General features: G+C 46.0%; 1 protein-coding gene across 14 annotated transcripts in view; it reads left to right on the forward strand.

Annotated features, from left to right (window-relative positions):
• SCML4 (Scm polycomb group protein like 4) overlaps positions 1–18,134 on the forward strand; it is a 115,767-nt gene extending 97,633 nt beyond the window's left edge. For 13 of the 14 annotated variants that reach the window (XM_042253340.2, XM_042253345.2, XM_042253347.2 and 10 more), the window contains 2 exons: positions 3,677–3,822; positions 6,307–18,134. In XM_042253340.2, coding sequence (XP_042109274.1) covers positions 3,677–3,822; positions 6,307–6,432 — 272 coding nt within the window. In that variant the 3' untranslated portion in view covers positions 6,433–18,134. The other variant, XM_042253342.2, reaches the window with a different exon arrangement.
• Positions 18,135–19,413: the final 1,279 nt, after the last annotated feature.

The raw sequence follows: 19,413 nt of genomic DNA on the forward strand, positions 1-19,413 counted from the left end.
GTGAGCAAAAGGAAATTATGCGTGTGCTTGTGGGCCTGTGTGAGACAGAGTCATACACAGGCAGCCGCAGGAGGACCGGGCTGTGAAGGTGTCCGGAATTACTTTAGATGGATTCACAGTCTTCCATTCCTGGTGGGTGTGAATTCAGCATTCGAAAGAGCCACCACCATCTTCATCCTACATCCATTCACAGCTGGGTTTCACTCTGCACATGTCTCCAGCAGCACCCAGGGAACAGACCTGACCATGCACCAAGTTCTCCACACTGGAGAACGGCCCCCTTTCACAAAGGCAATTGGCGAGTGCTTTGCATGCTCTGTTTTAGGAACAAGATTTTTTTCACATCCATCATGTCTGACCACTGTGCAGTCACATCCGCCTAGCCTGGCTATGTCAGCCCAGCCCCATGTGTCTTTCTGACAGCCTGACAGCAGCTGGAGGGACTGTGTGGTTATTATCTTTGTGTGAGCCTGGCAGAGGCTGGAAAGCTCCCTCTCCCTGCTAGAGCTAGTTTGCTTTGGATCCTGAGCTGGTCTCTAGGTGTGACAGCTTCCTGCTCCTCTCTGTCTTGTGTGACTCTAAGGCCCCTCAGAGAGCAAACATGAAAATGCCTACAGCTAGGACCAGGTGCCAGGAGTGGAGCCCCTTTCCCTCCACACTCATTGCCTGGAGAGCTTCACCCTTAAGACAAGCCACACCCCTTGCTCAACCCCATGGCTGTGGCTCACAGAGAGAGCCTTTCCCTGGCCTTGCTCAGAGGATCTTAGGCTCCCACGGATGGTGTTGTGAGTCGGTCTGGTGTTTTTCCTTCCTGTCAAACATGGGAAATTAGATTTGACCTCTGCTCTGATCACTCTAAAAATCATTCTTGGCACTGAAGGCTTCCCGCCTTTGTAATCAGAGCATCTATTATCACCCTGATTACTGCCGACACTCCGATGGGGCAGGCTCCAAAGGCAAATGCGATTTCCTGGTTCCTCCTCCCCTTGTTGAGTGCAGATGTCCTTAAATGCAATGAAATCATCTCTAATAAGCATGCATCCACATTCAGATAGCCCCGGGGTACATTAACAGTTTCCTAGCAAAATGCACCCCCCCCACCTTATGCCAGATCACCTAAGGGGACCCTTCCAAGTCTAACAAGGAAAAGGCAGGGAAAATCTCAAAGAAAATCCAATTCTCAACCAAACCATTGTATTGAGGATAGACACAGCAATGTGATAATGTATTTTTCTCAGCACCAATGCAGAGCTGTGCCCTTCTCAAGCACATTGAAAAGAGGAGGAAAAAAGAGACAGCAGAAAATCGCTGCACCCTGAGATTAAAGAACATAAACGGAAAGGAAGTCTTCTCAACTACGAACTTAGAATTACTCTGTAGGGAAGCTGCCTCATTGTTCAGAGCCTGAAAATAAGATTAAGGATTACACACACAAAGCTTTTGTGTAAATTACTAATACTGTTTTTGCGAAATGTATTGGTTTGTTTTACATTCATTGAACCCATATTACAAATATATTTGCTTGGAGCCATGGAGGAGTCAATGATTATAAACCCTGTAATGAGACCATTCTGGGCTTCCCAGGTGGCACTAGTGGTACACAAACCTGCCTGCCAATGCAGGAGACGTAAGAGGCACGGGTTCGATCCCTGAATTGGGAAGATCCTCTGGAGGAGGGTATGGCCACCCACTCTAGTATTCTTGCCTGGAGAATCCCGTGGACAGAGGAGTTTAGCTGGCTACCGTCCAGGGTTGCAAAGAGGCAGACACGACTGAAGTGACTTAGCATGCACACACATAATGGGAGGATTACATTTTTCACCAAACTCTTAGCCCAGGACCTGGTACAGAAGAGATGCTCATTAGGTGTCTGTGGATGACTAGGGGGAAGATGAAAGAGATCATCCTCAAGAATTAAAAGATAACTGGAGGTTACAGGCAAGCACATGCATAATGGTAATACTAAGCAGAATGTGGAGAGCATCTGTAAGAGAAGAACAAAGATTTGGGGGTTAAAAGTAGAGGAAGGTGACTTCCAGATGGCAGGACATGGAAATGCTGCCTGTGAAGGGGTCTACCTGGGCTTTGATGGCTAGTAGAACTTCTTTGGAAAGGAGGAAGGATAAACAGCTTAAGAAGAGGTGGCAAGAATACACAGGAGAACTGTACAAAAAAGATCTTCATGACCCAGACAACCACGATGGTGTGATCACTCACCTGGAGCCAGATATCCTGGAATGCGAAGTCAAGGGAGCCTTAGAAAGCGTCACGACAGAGCTAGTGGAGCTGACAGAATTCTAGCTGAATTATTTCAAATCCTAAAATATGATGCCGTGAAAGTGCCACACTCAATATGCCAGCAAATTTGGAAAACTCAACAGTGGCCACAGGACTGGAAAAGGTCATTTTCATTCCAATCTCAAAGAAGGGCAATGCCAAAAATGTTCAAACTACCACACAATTGTACTCATTTCACGTGCTAGCAAGGTCGTGCTCAATATCCTTCAAGCTAGGCTTCAACAGCACATGAACCAAGAATTTCCTGATGTACAAGCTGGATTTAGAAAAGGCAGAGGAACCAGAGATCAAATTGCCAACATCCGTTGGATCATAGAAAAATCGAGAGAATTTCAGAAAAACATCTGCTTCATTGTCTACACTAAAGCCTTTGACTGTGTGGATCACAACAAACTGTGGAGCATTCTTAAAAAGATGGGACTATCAGACCACCTTACCTGCCTCCTAAGAAACCTGTATGCAGGTCAAGAAGCAGCAGTTAGAACCAGACATGTAACAACAAACTGGTTAAAAATTGGGAAACGACCAATTAAATTCGAGGAGCAGATAAAGGACAGGAGAGATCACTGAGGTTTCAGAAGCATGAAGAGGAGGAGATGCTGCTTCTAGAGAAAGAGAATGGATTAGTTTGGGACATTGAAAAAAAAAACAAAACACCACCCCCAGATACACCCCCTACTCTCTTCCTCCTTCACTGATCCTGCATCTTTTAATCTGCCCTGGGGGAAAAGCATTTATGCCACAATGCAACTCATGTCCCTGACCAGCATGGACCAGGCACGGGACCAGGCTCCTGTTGTCCAGGAACCCCATCTAGTGGGGAGGTTGGAGTGAGTGCTTTGGCAGAACCGAGGGCTGGGGAGGTGCTCAGTGTGGGCGCAGGATACAGACCTCTCGCAGACAGGGCTTCCAAGACCACAGCAGTAGAGACCCAGGACAAGCACCGACATGCGCCCTCCATTCTGCCATGTCATCTCAGGGTGATGCCAGTGGAGTCACACAGGACCTGATGTCATTTTGGCATCACAGCACTCCAGAGCCTATCATAATAAGCATTCTCTGGCCACCAAGGCCTGGGTCACAGGAGGTCCGGGTCCCACAGAGACAAGTGGTCAGGAGGGGTCTTTGAAGTCTAGCATGGGTCAGCATTTCCACTGCTGGAGGAGACCCCTCTTCTAGTGCTCTCCCTGTATAGATGAGGGGGTGCAGGGCTGCCTCTGTGAGCCGCGTCCGGTGCGCTTCTAGCCTCACTCGGTCACAGGAGATCACTCAGGCCACCTTGGACTCAAGGGCCAGGCAAGGGGGCAGGCGGCACCAGGTGGGCATCGAGCCCAAGCCCGCAGCCTCACGGCCTCCCTCTCTGTGCTCTCCCCTCCAGCCTCAAACCTTTCTCCGGACAGGCAGGATGCCCGGCGGCCAAGGAGCAGGAACCCTTCCAGCTGGTCCGTGGAGGATGTGGTCTGGTTCCTGAAAGACGCAGACCCGCAGGCTCTGGGGCCCCATGTGGAGCTCTTCCGGAAGCATGTATGCACCGTGGTGGGCCTTGGGGGTGGGGTTCAGGGAGCTGTGGGGTTGGGGAGCATCTGCACTACACCCTGGGGGCTCCACTCAAGGGAGGCCGGATAGCACCACAGGTTTCTCAGAGCAGAACAGCCACTTAGTCTTGTACTGAAGGCACGTTTGTCCCATCTGTTCCCTCACTTGGTCTTTATCAGGAATCCTGTTTCCCAGCCCGTCTAATTGTCTGTGCATTCAGCAAACGTTGGTAACACACCTACAACGTGCCAGCAAGCTAACAGTGCCTATTCTTAAGCTGCTTTGAGGATTAAATGAAAAAATGCACAATGCCTGGCTTGAAGATGGCCTTTGGTTAGCAGGCATTTGTATCATTATTTAGGAGATTCTAAAATACATAAAGATGGTAAATTTTTTTCGCTGGTAATAATTAGTATTTTATCTGCCAAGCCTTCTGTGTCATGGTTACAATTGTTGCCGTAACCAGTTACCACAAATGCAGTAACTTAAAACGACAGAAATTTATTATCTTACAATTCAGTGGGTCAGAAGTCTGACAGGGGTCTCTCTGAGAGAAGACCATGGTGTTGGTGGGGCTGACATCTTTCTGGAAGCTTTAGGAAGAATTCATTTCCTTGCCTTTTCAGCATCGAGATCCACCTTCATTCTTGGCTCCTACCTTCCCGTCCTCATCCTTGGAGCCAACAACATCAAGCTGAGTCCTTCTCAAGCTGCCAGCTCTTTGGTTCTTTATTCTGATTTCTTCCTCCACTTCCGAGGACCCTGTGATTGTATTGTCTCCCTCCCTCCCCGATAATCCAGGACACTCTTCCTATTTTAAATGCAGCTGGTTAGTAGCTTAATTCCACCTGCAGCCTTAATTCCCCTTTGCCGGGTAACTTACCGTATTCACAGCTTTCAGGGACTAGGATGTAGACATCTCATGTGAAGGAGAGGGAGCATTCTTCTGTCTACCAGCGTTACCATTTTTTTTGCTCCTTGTCTTTTATTTTATTTGAAATGAAGTTCACAAAAATCATACACTCGGACCTGGAGAGGATTGTCGTCTAACCCAACACTCATTTTATTAGGGATAAATTTGACCTCAGCTAACAGTGAGGCCTTGAGAGCAGGGACTGCAGAGGGATGTTGTTTAGACAGATCTGAGTGGGAGGACTCCGGCTTCCTTCCAGCTTGAGAGGAGTCAGCAGAAGTCTAGGCAGTGGGTAAAGAGAGAACATTAGGCAATGAGGCCCCTGGGAGGGCTCACAGATGAGCTTTGCCTTGCTACGAAGGACATAGAGTGTGAGTGACACAGAGTAGGTGCTTCTCAGGAACGGCTGGCTGGTTAGAGGAATGGGAGGGGCTGATAACACTTGACATTATGTGACTCCTGTACGTGCCTCTTCTTCCCACCAGAGCACCTAAAATCTCCACCCTCTCTCTCTAGTGATCTGAAAGTAGCACTATAGATGAAGGAGGAAAGTTTTTGAATTCAACATGCAGTCTGGATGGGTTACCGTTTTCAGAGACAAATGGGAGCAATTTCAGGATCTCAAAGGATTGGCTTTCCGTTAGTACATGTTTGTGCTAAACCCTCGATGAAGCAGGTGCATTTTTTAGTTGTGTGCCACCTAGTACTATTGACAGGGTCAAAAAGCACCTGAAATCCCTTTTAGATTGTCGTTAGCAATTTGATAATCAGCTGAAAGCTGGTGGGCTTACCAAGAAAAGAAACCAGCAATCAGGATGATGAATGGAAGTCAGGGCCTTATGCCGGCGCCTGGAATGGAAAGGGAACCACTAGTTTCAGGGTCTCACGAGATGATACTTTGTCTTGGTCAGTTCAGGCTGCTATAACAAAGTACCATGGACTGAGTGGCTTATGAACAACGGCAATTCATTTCTCAGTTCTGGAGGCTGGAAATCCGAGGTTGGGTCACCATCAAGGTTGGCTTTCAGTGACAGCCCTCATTCAGTTTTGGACTGCTGTCTTCTCATTTCACGAGGACACTAATCCCATTCTAGAGGGCTCCACCCTCATGGCCTATGTACTTCCCAAACTCACACCTCCAAATACCATCACTTGAGTGTTAGGATTTCAACATATGAATTTGGGGAGCAGGTGGGGAGGACACATTCAGTCCATTGAAGCTTTCTCGCTCCTACAGCCCTAGATTGGATGAAGAGGTCAACATATGCATGGAATTGGGAATATGGCTGGGATTAGGTTAGATTCCTTCTATCAGGAGAGAGCAGTAATATGAAAGATCCAGTGGATCATGACCCCAGGGAGAATGTGGCACGAGGAGCACGCAGTATTTGTGGGCTTTCATTTGTTTTTTCAAGATACTGCTGTGGGACCAGGAGAATATACATCTAAGTAAATCCATATTCCCTTACCTTATTTCCTGACCACAATCTAGCCGTGGCCACTATTTGATTACTTTGACCACCTTCTGGGTTTTCTCTTTTCTCATCCTGTTCCACCAGGAGATTGATGGCAATGCCCTCTTGTTGCTGAAGAGTGACATGATCATGAAATACTTGGGCCTGAAGCTGGGGCCTGCACTGAAACTCTGCTACCATATTGATAAACTGAAGCAAGACAAGTTCTGAAGGTGTTTAAAAGATACAAGCAAAGTCCAGACAGCAGAATCTCCAGACCATCTGCCTTACCAACATCACCACCATCACAAGGACTCTCTTCTGAAAAAGAACCATCACAAAGACTTGGTCTTTTTTTTTTTTTAATAAAATTCATAGTTCTTGACCTTTTAAAAAATTCAACATGGCCCTTTTGAAAGGTTCCTCTGTTTTAACGATTTGCCAAAAAATTACCCCAAAAAGGCCCATTATTTTTAACATTTCTAGTTGGTTGGTTGCTCTTAGGGTAGGTCCTGTTTTTATAATAAGCGTTTGGGGAACTGAAGGCTATCACCCAAGGAGGACCTTGGAGATTTCCAAGCATGTGGGAAGAACCTTTGTTTCTGCAGGCTCTGTGGGGATGCCCACCACAGCAGCCCCCCGTCTTTAACTCTGACCTGGAGACCTATCATTGTCAACCTTGCTTGATTCAGCTCTGGAAGCTGTCTTCTGAGGGTAAATGCCTCACCTTGCACTATCCGGAAAACTTGAATTCTTTTGCTCTCTGAAAGAGAAGAAGAAAAAAAATCTTTTCTATTCCTAGTTATCTGAAGTACTGTGTTTTCCCACTAGGGGGCAGACTGCCAATGTAATTTCAGGACCCTCACTGCAGCAGCCTGATATTCAGTACCCAGTGGATGAATTAGGGTTTCTGGGAATAAGATCTAGCCTACACAGACACAGAGAATTTATTCCACAGTCAGCACCACAGATTGCAATGTGGGAAGAAACCATCTTCTAGAAAGTTCTTGTTCATAACCAGTCATTATCGACTGACTGAGATGCACAAGCAGCAAAGGAAAAAATTTGGAAGCACGTTCTTCCCAGATGGGGTATTGGAGTCTCTTCCCTTCCAGAGTCCTTCTGAGGCGTCAACGTATTGGCGCACCAGAGACTCTTAGTGACATTTAGCCACAGAGTTTCTTTCAAAAGGAAAAAAGATATCTCAACTAAGCTTTGAAATCGGAAGGTGTTGATTTCTACTTACATTGTGGGATTATATAGTTGTATCTGTGGCTAATTTTAATAATAATAGCATGTACACAGACATGGTATTATTGAGTTTAACTCAATTTACAAATCGGTTTTCATTTCTCACTCTGGAATAATAGAAAAAAATTGATTTCTACCCCTTTGCAGCTGTGTCCAGGGAAGGGCAATGAATCCACAATTTACTAGGCAGAAGGGGAACCGTATCTCCATTCTTCTTATCTTTTCCTTTCTCTCTTTTCCTGTCTCCTTTTTCCTTCCTCTCGCACTGAATAGGAAACATATCTTCAAAATGAATTCACCTTTGCTATGGGCATATCCTCTTCTGTAAAAAACAAAAAAGAAAAAGAAATCCACGTTGTTGGACATGAGATGAATCCTAGACTTTGTGTTCCCTGGGAGGGGGAGGATCAACGATAACTCCAGACCTCCCTTGGCCCAAAGATCAGAAAAGGCACACCACCCTCAGGATGCAACCTGGACAGGTATCTCTCTGGTGAGAAGAGCAGGAGGTGAGTGCAGCCTCTCACCCTCTACTGGGACTTCCCCGGTGGCTCAGTGGTAGAGAACCCACCTGCCAGTGCAGGAGATGCGGGTTCGGTCCCTGGGTCGGAAGATCCTCTAGAGAAGGAAATGGCAACCCACTGCAGTATTCTCGTCTGAAAAATCCCACGGATAAAATTCCTAAGAAACCTCCCATGCCATGCTCCTAGACCCATTTTAATGAGTGATATTTGAGAAAGCACATCAGAGCAGAATCCTTTTTAGACACACAAACAGTGGCTGACTTAAAGTGCGACAGAGAAGGGACAGAGGAGAATGTCCTAAAACTGCCCACGAAGCCGAGCTTGAGTTATCAGGCTATAGAAGAGCTGAATGTCTGTCGGTCCCGGCCAGTGACTAAACTATCCTGAATTGGGCCTTGGGACAGTGTCTTCAAGATTTTGAAGCAATAAACTGACTCTGTCTCTCTAAGTTTGCTCATCGTGAAGTGCTCACAGCTGGTCTGGAATTAGTCTCCTTCAGAAAACCATGGGGAGTGTATATATTCAGAACAGCCAGTATGAAAGCAGTGAGATCCAGAAAAATTCCACAACAACCCATGTTCTTCAGTCCAAACCTTCTGAGACTTGTGGTGCCTCCTCCATCCATATATACCCCGTGCGCTGCTGTTGTTTAGTTGCTAAGTCATGTCCAGCTCTTTTATGACCCCATGGACTGTAGCCTGCCAGGCTCCTCTGTCCATGGGAATTCCTAGGCAAGAATATTGGAATAGGTTATTGTTTCCTTCTCCAGGGGGTCGTCCCAACCCAGGGATCAGACCCACATCTCCTGCATTGACAGGCGGGTTCTTTACTACTGAGCCACCTGGGAAGCCCTGTACCTCATACAGAAACTTTCAAAACTTTCTACCATTCTTGCTAGTGCTTCCCTTGTCACAAAAATACCAACACTGGTGCCGCCGAGTGAAAATCATCCTCAAACAATATCGAGGAGATGCTTGGAGGAGTGTTCAGGGGAGAGAGATTTTTCCATCTTGAGAAAATCGGGTCCATGTTCACGTGGATCTGCTCTCACAGAGGTGCTGTCTTATTTTGCTTTAAACTTTAAGCAGGACAGATTGCTGCAGCCATGATATTTAAGGTTTGACTTTTAAAAAATCTCATTACTCTTAAAATGAATGCTGCCACATTAGAGAATAACCCAGGGAGGAAATTCTTCCTTGCCTGTTTTTACACTGAAATGCAATTAGCCGGCCAAATTATTGTTGCCAATCCTGCAATTATAATTAATTTTCACCCTTTTCAAAAATCTTGTCAAACCAGGCAGATAAATAGCTTAGCAAATGTAAAACATGCCGGGCCACCTCCTCTACACGGACCTTACGGAGTCAGGCTGTGTGTGTCACTCTAATCCAAATGGGAGCTTATTTGGGGGGAGGCCTTGCACTTGTACAGATGTGGTACTTGTTATTCCATGGCAGTAGCTTCGCTTCAGGTTGTGGTGAATAATGATATAGTTTTGCATAATTTCAAATTAGAGTGTGTGTGCGCGCGGGCGTGTGCGTTCATGTTCGAAACATTTCCAATTATACTTGTCTGTTAAACACTTTTAAAAAAATCTGAGATAATTTTATTGCCTAAGGCATTTAAAATATTTTATAAAGCACATTATTCCTTTTGTGAAGATTTTAGGTGAAAGATGTGCATTTCGTGTGTGTACGTGCGTACTCCCTGGCAGTGAAGTGGGAAGAGCCTTTGAGAGCAGCTGGGAATGTATCCACTCTTGTATTTGCTTTGTTTCTAATGCCTTCCCAGTTTTGTAGCACTGAGTTAGAACCCACCCCAGGCAGCAGGGTGCACCGGGGAGGCAGCTGGGGGGCGGTGCTGAGGTTCTAGACCTGCCCGCTGTCAGGCACTGACTGGGCGCGCCAAGCCAGCCCAGGCTCTGCTCCCCATGACTGAGAGGACTGGCCTCGCCAGGGAGCCCACTGGGCAGGAAATGAGCATCCTGAGCGCCTGGTATGGTGCCCACCAGAGCTCCACGCACTCTCATCATTTCCCGGCAGCGGGGCTGTCTGGTATTTTCCTTTACAGCAGGAGAAAGGAATGGGACGCTCCTCAAGAGAAACAAAGAGGATAGTAAAATACACTGGGAAGGAAGACTGAGCTGAGGTTGGTGTACGTGAGGAGGAAACAGCGAGGAGAGGAAGCCAAAAGTGACTGTCTTAGAAAGCAGACACCTCTTCTAACAGGCCCAACTCTTTCAGCTACAATTACCTATTTTTGTATTTGTGTGCTGTATGGAATATGGAATATTTCTTTTTAAATTAAAATTATTTTTTATTACTTTCTGAGATTGTTTTAAGGAGATTTTGTTACAGCTCTGAAGATGATTGGAAATGCCCAGAAGTGACCAGGGACCCAAATTCAGTCATTGTCAGAAGGTCTCGAAAGATGGAGACCCTTTGTTATCTTTCTAAAGAACCAGAGAGGTTTCCAGCCGTGTGAGAAGCTGAGTTGTGATGTTTGCTCTGACCAGTGGTTTTTCAGCTCTTCTCTGATGGGCACAGAGGAGGGGGAGACAGAAGCTGGGGAAGGAGGAGATGATTTTTGGTTAAGGAGAGGGATGAACACCTGTCTGTGGGCGAGGCTTGTTTGTAGTTACTGACACATTCCAAGAATTAACACAGCCCTGCTGTAGTCTTGCCGCATGCCACAGCCCCGGTGGCAGGGGAAGACTGTGCTGAGAAGACGAGTGCTGAGCCTCGCAGATGGTCAGCCATCTAGCGGTACGAAGAGTCCGGCTCCCATCTCATGACGTCACCCCAGCGGCTCCTCTCACGTGACTTCCGGCCACACTGCTCCAGGAAGAGGGCTGGGAGCCCCCGCTTCGAGAGTGCCCTTCCCTCCAACCTTTATCCTAATCGAAGACGATTCCTTCACGGACAATTGGAAGCTGGATTTTTTTGGAAATCTAGCATTTACTTGAAAGAGAATCATTCTTATTTATTGCCACCAGTTAAATATTATGGAAACATGTCTGCTAACAATTTGCTTCGTGTAATTTGTTCTAATGCTAATAAGCAACAGCTGGGACACTTCCTGTGGTGAATTCCTTTGTGGTTACAGTGGTATTATCACACACGGACTTCACCAAATCGCTGAACTTGAGAAGAACTCACTCCGGCTCTCCCAGGCTGCAGGAAAGTCCCCTCACTTAGAAGCAGTTCTGGGCAAAGCATTTTTTAGAGGAGGGTGTGCGTTTCCTTCACTCTCTGCTCTTGAACAGGGCTGCAGATCTGTGCTCTTCAAGTCCCACCTAGAGAGCCTGGGATTCTCCTCCCTGTCAGCAATGAGCTTGATCTCCTCCAGAGGAAACACAGCCAGCAGAGCTAAAGAGAGACACCTTCCTCCAGGTCGGTGCACGGTGCCCAGAGTGAATAGAGAGTCAGGAGTGAAAAAGGCAGTGGAAGGTGGTCTTCTGTCCACCTCGTGTGGGCTGTGCCTTCCCCACCGGGCTTCCGTCAACAGACGAGGCCCAAGATGGGGGGAGATGCGTCTGAGAGCCAAGCTATGCTCAGAGTGGATGAGGTGATGACACCAGACAGTGTGGGCATCTTCCCTCTGCAGGGTCTAGACGTACCACTCAGACCTCCAGGCTGCCGGCCCACCGTCCTCCGCTCTGTAGCTCCACTGCATGGCCCGAGCCTTTGTTTTGCTCCCCATATCAGATGCTTGTTGTAAAGGCCAACACAAACGCCTTCTATTGGATGCTACTTTGGCACACAACCAAAGCCTTGCTTCTCCAAGCAGCTCACTAGAAATAGCAGACCCTCCCTGGGTGTCATTTTACAGTAAGCATATGTGACCGGAGGCTACCTCCACCGTAAATGTAGCATCCTCAAACCTCAGGTGGGCTCCACCTCCCCCTCCGGTGCTGGAATGCCTTCCCTACACCCCTGAGAAATGGCTCTGCCTGACCACTTCCCATTAGGGGGAGTTCAGTCCCATAGGAAGTGGCTTATTTCTCTGTTGGCTGGCTCTGGTTGTGAAAACGTTATTTCTCAGGGAGACACAGATGTCTGTGAATCAGACACAGACGTTTGAGACGAAGCCAACTCTGCAATCTTTCTCTTTTCAACAGAGCTTGTCCGTGCAGTAACCACACCTATAATACAAATTGACATTGGCAAGTCGGCCCCAGCCCCAGTACATTAGTGTAGAGCAGCAGACACTGTGTATAAATGGGGGACCCAGATAGGTCATGGCCATCAGATTCATCAGCCCTGTCAGGAAAAGCTATCGAAATTCTTGTGGCCTCACACACACAGAAGAGGGTGTCCTGGGAGAATCTTTACTGTAGTTGTAAATCTGGCTGTGGTCACATAAGCATGTGAGTTAGAAAAGATTGCGTGAACAAATCTGTAAGTCCATGTTCCTCAATAACTGGAAAAGACGTGGAGGTCCTACCTCTTAATTGTACTCGCTGGTAATATAATAAACTAAGGAAGCTTTAGTTTAGACAAAAACAAGTTGTAATTGATGACAGAAAAGTAAACATGGTCTGCTGTGAATTGAAGCAAGAGTGATGGAGTTTATGACGCCAAGCCCAAGTGGGTTTCATGCTTGTGTGTGCATGCCCCGGCGACTGTGTATTTGTGAGCTAGTGAGATAAGAGGTGGGAATTGGAGAAGGTATGAGAAGGGATTGCAAAAGGGAGCTTTTGCTTTCTAGAGCATTCTTATTCAGGAGAACTATTGAGCAATGATTTAGAAATCAGATCCCAAAGTAACATATAGTTTAATTTATGTAGTTTGCTGAGATAAAATTCTGGATAATGGAACAGATTCTCCGAAAATATTTAAAACTTGGTCTTTGGAAAAAGTAGCTACCATCCAGCACCTTGCCTCATGGCACCCGCCATATAAAAGTTACCTCATTAATATTCATTGGCTGAAAGAAGGAATGCTTGACTAGTTTTCATATTTTATTCAAAAAAGCCACTGATTTCCTTTTTGGACACCGTATCTTTACTGAAAGGAGAAGTGCTGAAGGGAGGAGGCCAAAAGAAGAGCTGAAGCCTTTCGTTTCCTCTAGTTCCCCAAACGCTCAGGGAGGTCAGCCCCTCAGTTGTGGACTCGCATCTCACTCCTCTTTTCGCCTTAGGATCTCACATTCTCAGTGGCCTCACGTTCTGCTCAAAGTATCAGAGAATAACAATAGGCTCTTTCCAGTTTTGCTATTAAGACATCTTTTCCTTCTCAGTCCGTGATGGCTCTCAGCACTGAGTAATCACTCGAGGACAGTCAGGATCCCCGGGAGTCAGAGGGCACGTCCCCTGAGCCCTGCACTCCCGGTGCCTTGCAGGTCAGCAGAGCAGACAAGCCCCCCCACAAGCCACTCTGTCATCTCTTGATGGTGGCCCGGTTGGGAAGGCGCACCCTACAGGAGGTGGTAGGAGACCACCTTCTCCTGCCCTTTTCACTCTTCACCCGTCTTCACCCTTGAGAGCTGATTTGGAGAGATCAGGGGCTTCTTTTTTCTCTCCCACATAGTTAACAGGAGCATTGAGAATAGAACTATGTGACTGACTGTTTTTTTCCACAACCACACCAAATTTTGGAGTGTTTCACTTTCAAGAAATCAGCTCAAAAGCCTGAGCATGTGTCCCAAGGATGTTGTCACTGCTTAGAATATTTCTGCTGCTGCTGCTAAGTTGCTTCAGTCGTGTCCGACTCTGTGCAACCCCACAGACGGCAGCCCACCAGGCCCCCCCATACTAGTGCATCTCTTTTGGGGGTGGCTCAGAGGTTAAAGCATCTGCCTGGAATGCAGGAGACCCAGGTTCAATCCCTGGGTCAGGAAGATCCCCTGGAGAAGGAAATGGCAACCCACTCTAGTACTCTTGCCTGGAGAATCCCATGGAGGGAGGAGCTTGGTAGGCTACAGTCCATGGGGTCACAAAGAGTCAGATATGACTGAGCGACTTCACTTTCACTTTCACTTTAGAAGGTAGAACACATTCTCTTCAAAGTGGAAAGCCCACTGTCATCACTTGAGGGTGGATTCTTTTTTCTTTTTGGAGTCAAAGGCATTGGGGTCATGTCTGCACAGCAGCACAGCTGATCGACTTGGGATGTCAAGCAGTGTGTCTCCATACTCATCAGTTTGTCTTTTGCTTACATTTCCTTACTGGATGCAGATGGTCTGAACAATAACAGCCACAACTCATTTGTTAACTTGAATATATTAATATAAGGAGCTGCACTGCAGAGACTGCTATGGAGGGCAACATTACCTGGATGAACATTCAAAATGTTCGTTGTAAAGCTCGTTTGTAGTTCGCCGCTGTATCTCTAGGCATTGTAAGCTCAGGATATTGTGAGTGTCCCTACAACCTCAAATGGCAGGGGAACTGGGAGGAAGAAGCCTTGGGGGACGCCTGGACAGCTCACCTCCAGGGGAGAGCCTTCTTCCACTGGTTCAGATTATGGTGCAGTGCAAAGAAATGAGCCCTCCGAGTTGCCTCATGCCCCATCTCCTCATCTGGAAAAGAAGTGGGATCCAGATGTCCTTCAAAGGCATTTACAGCTATTACTTCCAGCAAAGGCCAGTGGTGCTGTTGGCTCCTCCATATTCTGTTTTACGATTTCCAGCTTCTGCCTCTCCTCCTGTCTGACCTTGTCTAGATGTTTTCTCCTTCTCTTCTCTCACTGGCCCATTGTGGTTGTTCAATGACTCAGTAATGTCTGATTCTTTGCAACCCCATGGACTGCAGCAAGCCAGGCTTCCCTGTCCATCACCAACTCCCAGAGCTCATGTCCATCGAAGCATTGATGCCATCAAGCCATCTCATCCCCTGTTGTCCCCTTCTCCTCCTGCCTTCAATCTTTCCCAGCATCAGGGTCTTTTCCAAAGAGTCAGTTCTTCCCATCAGGTGGCCAAAGTATTGGAGCTTCAGCCTCAGCATCAGTCCCATGGCTCTTCCTCAAAGCCACTGAAGTATGACTGTGCTATCCTTTCTCATTATTTTTACTTTCCATTTCTTTTTTCCTGCCTCTGTGCTTTCTTTGTTTCCTCTTTTCTGTTTTCTTCATTCCATCAGCTCCATTGCCTTGAGGGAAAGAGAGGAGAAATGGACAGGGAAATAAAGAATTAACAAGTAGCCTCTTCCCTGCCTAACTGGGCCATCCTGGCCCTTGCCTGGCTCCCACCATCCCATCATTAGCCACCTACAACATTCCTCAGCTCTGTGGTGCTTCTGGCCTGATCTCCACCTGCTCATTCCACTCTTCAAGGTCCTGCCCTTTCAGTCTGTCCTTGAGGGTGGGAACAAGAGTCCTGTCCCTTTTAATGGCTTCATTTTGTGATTCACCCTAACATTTCCCTCCTGGGCCTCCTCAGCCTTCGCCCAGCATCGGACCTCATGCCCACCCTGTCAGGTGTCCCTCCTCATTCAGCTGCAAAGGTCAGAGCCAAGTGACCTGGAGCCGCTGGGACACACATGCCTCTTGAGAAGCATGAGTTGTTTCTCCCAGCTATGCTGGCTCCTGTAGCCTGCATGGAGTCACTCTGCCCTCCAGAAGCAATTCTGGCCATCCTACCATTCTTCATAGCACATGTAGCTTTGTCCAGACCCACTGAGCACGGACTGCAGCTCCCAGAACCAAAGCCAGGCCAGGGTCTCTGTTTAAATGAGGAGGGCGGCCAGGATCAGAGGAGAAGCAGAATGACCTACATCAGAAGCACTTCTAGGGTACGGGTTGTTTCTAGGCATTTTACAAGTCTGATGAGATGAGTGTTAAGGGGCTTGTGTCTCGGTAGGGGAAGATGGTGACATATTTCCCAAAGGAAAATGTGGTTTCGAGGGGGGAGAAAGGCAGCAAAATTCTGGAACAAGGATGCTCTGTTCCTGGCCTTTATCTAGCACTGTCACACCCGCTCAAGGTCTTTCTAGAAATCAAACTTGTTTGCCTCCCCAGGAACTGAAAGTGTCTCTGCTCAAATGTGAAAGAGTTTGGAGAACTTTGATTTCTTTCATTCTCCACTGTTTACTAAGTCACAGTACTTAATTTTCTGTCATCTTCCAGCTTTATCTTGGATCACATGAGGATTTTTTTAAAATGAACTCTTCTTTATCTCATCCTCCAGATCTTTTTAAATAGCAGTTGTCTTATATAGTGTATATTTTCATTTTATAATTACCGGTTGATTAGATTATTTCTCTCCTGTATATACATAAAATAATTTTATTAATACAAAGATTTTATACTAAAAGTACATCCATAGATAAATTGACTTTTTATTTTATACACATGAAAACTAAATAAATAGATGAAATAAAATAATTTCATCATAACTGTATTCTGTTGCAAATTTTTCTCCACATTGACAGCGAAAACTTTTTATTAAGGTCCTTAATAACATCACGAAGCATCGTGAGGCTAAAAGTTTTGTGTTTTACTGCTATGCTAGGTTGTGATTATCTGACAAGGCTCTAGGTAAATAATGAGGAATTCTGAGTAAGTGGAAATCTATGTGTACTAAGCTCTCGAGATTGAATGATGGTGATTGAAATGTTGTTTGGTAAGTTGAGGGGTTTATATTCAGATTCTTTCTTTCAACTCAGCCTTAGTTAATTTCACATTTCCACCTCCTTATTCTATGTCTGGACCTCAATATGCCAACACAGGGGACCCTCTGCTCTCTCCACCTGGGAGACTGACTGCAGCTGCTCACTTTCTCTGGTGAAGTTCTATTTTTAATGAAGTTGCAAGTAGGCCATCCCCTCGTCTCAGTAAGAGAGCAAGAAGGTTGACTCCATCCCTTTTCTCTACCTAGATGGTCTCTCCTCCTTTCTAATTAAAGACTGTGAAAGGGTGCATTTGCATGGATATTCACATGAGTGCTTGTGACTGAGTTTGTAAATTTGAGGCAAAGTTCATCCAGCATTTGTTGGATGATGGAAGTTTTTGCAGCACTTGCTTGTGCCGAGGCATGTGTGCAAGAAGGGCCTGGTGAGTGTGATGCAGATACTCTAATTACTTGAAAATCCACTGTGCTTTTACTTTTTATGGTTAGAAGTTAATTCTGGAACATTACTTCAACTCACTGCTTTATTTAGAAGTGTGCAAGGAATGCAGAGCTTTGATTAGGAAATGATGTTGTCTTAGGATCTGGCTTTTTTATTTTTAAAATACTAGTGGATCTAAATTTGCAGACCAGAAATCAGTGAATGGAACTCATTGTAATGGGGAACAGTATTTACATTAGAGCGGTAGGCTCTATCACCTGGGGAAAGAGCGGCTCCTTAATTTTTGCTCTTTGCGAGCATGCTGCAATCAGTGTTTCCTGACATTGGGACAATCCTCTCACCTCAAAGTGTTCCTGTGTAATTGTGTCACATGATGGGAAATTGTAATAGGCAATTTGGTTCTGTAATTCAGTTTGCAAAGCATGCAAACATAAGATAACTAGGTTAAATGCAATAAGCATTACACTAAGGTACAAAAACATGTGGGGAGAAAAGACGCTGTGTCCATAACTTAGAAAGAACATGAATTTTATTCCTCATGTGCCTCAAAGTGTAGATCTTATTAAAGTTATTTGTCCTCTAGTTTAATTTCATCACATATTGTCCATACAGACGCATTATCTGTGTATGAACATACATGGTTTTTTACCACACATATTTATACAGGTTTTCTCTTGCTTGTAATATGCAGGCTCCGATGAACCACATTCAGGAGTGAGTTGATGTGCTTATTTGTCACAGTGTACAGTGCAAATGGACTATTAACAAATAGACTCATGTAGGACACCATATCAAAATGTGCTTTAAAATTTTCAAAACCTTTTGGTTATCTGTAACTTTTTGCCTTTGACAATTCTTTCATTATTTAGAGGTCTGTTTTTAATGTATTCCCTTAAATGGTCACTACAGGTACACAATAGATACGTACAGTTTCATTACATAAACACTACTGGCCTTAATGATTTTAATATTTTCAGGTGCTTTTTTCCATTTTTGATGCAGTATTTTTTTTTTTTCCTAGCACAGTGTATCATTGACCTGAGACTGATTCAATAAAATTTCTAAATCCTAAGATTCCAAGACAGTGCAGTATTTTCTGTTCATGCTGTAAAAAGGATTTCTGTATTTTTAATAAAGAATGGAATTTCTATGAGCCTCTGTATATTTTATCTGATCAACTTTTTAATGTTCATTATTATTACATTAGGACTAGTTCCTGTAAGTGGCTAACAAGGAAAAGTCTTTCAGATGAAGGTTGTTTACAGCCAAGACCCCAAAGGCCTGATTCACAGCTGTCTAGAAAGCCACTCCCACCAGCTGCCTGAGGCCCAGCCCCAGGACCGCGCAGGAGGGACTTGTCACAGGAACCTGGGGGTCTCTGCTGAGTACACTTCGTATCTCCCGACCTTCCAATTCCAGTTCATGACTACAACGGGGCAGCCCCTGGGCAGGGAAGGAAAACTCGATCTGGTCGGAGCCTCAAAGTGAGGGTTCCCCAGGGGTCTTCTTAGACCAGGATCTTCTTCAAGGTCAGTAATCAGGAACAAGAGGGCTGCCTCCTGTGACAGGCGGGAAGATTAAAATTGCAATGCTTGGACAGCTCCTCAAACAGCATCCTTTGAATCTGGAACCCTTGTTCCAGGCTGTTTACTCCCATTGGTTGTAGCTGTTTGGGGATCATGGCTCCTCCTGGTGTTTGATCCAACCCTCATCCTGAGTGGCCAGTGGCCTGCCCAGAGGCCTTCCACCCATCCCTGATGCTTTGCTATAATCCTTGACAAGGGCAACGTGGTTCTCAATGAAACAATCCAGGATGGGGAATCCTCTCATGTCAGTGTTCTCTAGGCTGGATAAAGCCAGCAAGAAAGGTTTGGGGACAGCTCTTGGGAAGGGTTGGGGTGCAAACCTCCAAAGCCTTCTCCCACTATCTGCCATGGGTTTGCTTAAAACTTAACAGCCTCTGAAAATATTAACCTTACTATTTGCCCTGCCTTGAACACAACCATTTTCAAACTCATTTCTCCCCTCTCTCCTCCAGTCCAGGACCAAGCTAGGTGGCCTTTCTCACATGTCCATGAGCCCCTGAGCCACCCCAAGAAAACCCAGGCACCCAGGTCCTAAGGATCCCTTCCCCGAGCCTGCTCTTCCCCAGTTGTTAGATGAAAGCTCTGAAAACCCACCTTCCATGACTACCTTTTTCTTATTTTGTACCAACTGTGTATCCTAATTATAAACTGTCCGTGTGGAGAAGAAATCCTGAAATAAATGCTTTTCTGTCAAATCTGAACATAGATTTGACCAGCTGAACACTTCCAGACCTGGAAAGCAAGGAGGGAACTTCACAATGGAGGGATGCATCTTGCCTGAGATTTTAGCAGCTACATGGTGTGCAGACATCACTGCAGGGCAGGATCAGTGTAGCAGGTG

Source organism: Ovis aries, chromosome 8, assembly GCF_016772045.2.
Source record: "Ovis aries strain OAR_USU_Benz2616 breed Rambouillet chromosome 8, ARS-UI_Ramb_v3.0, whole genome shotgun sequence".
Lineage (NCBI taxonomy): Eukaryota > Metazoa > Chordata > Mammalia > Artiodactyla > Bovidae > Ovis > Ovis aries.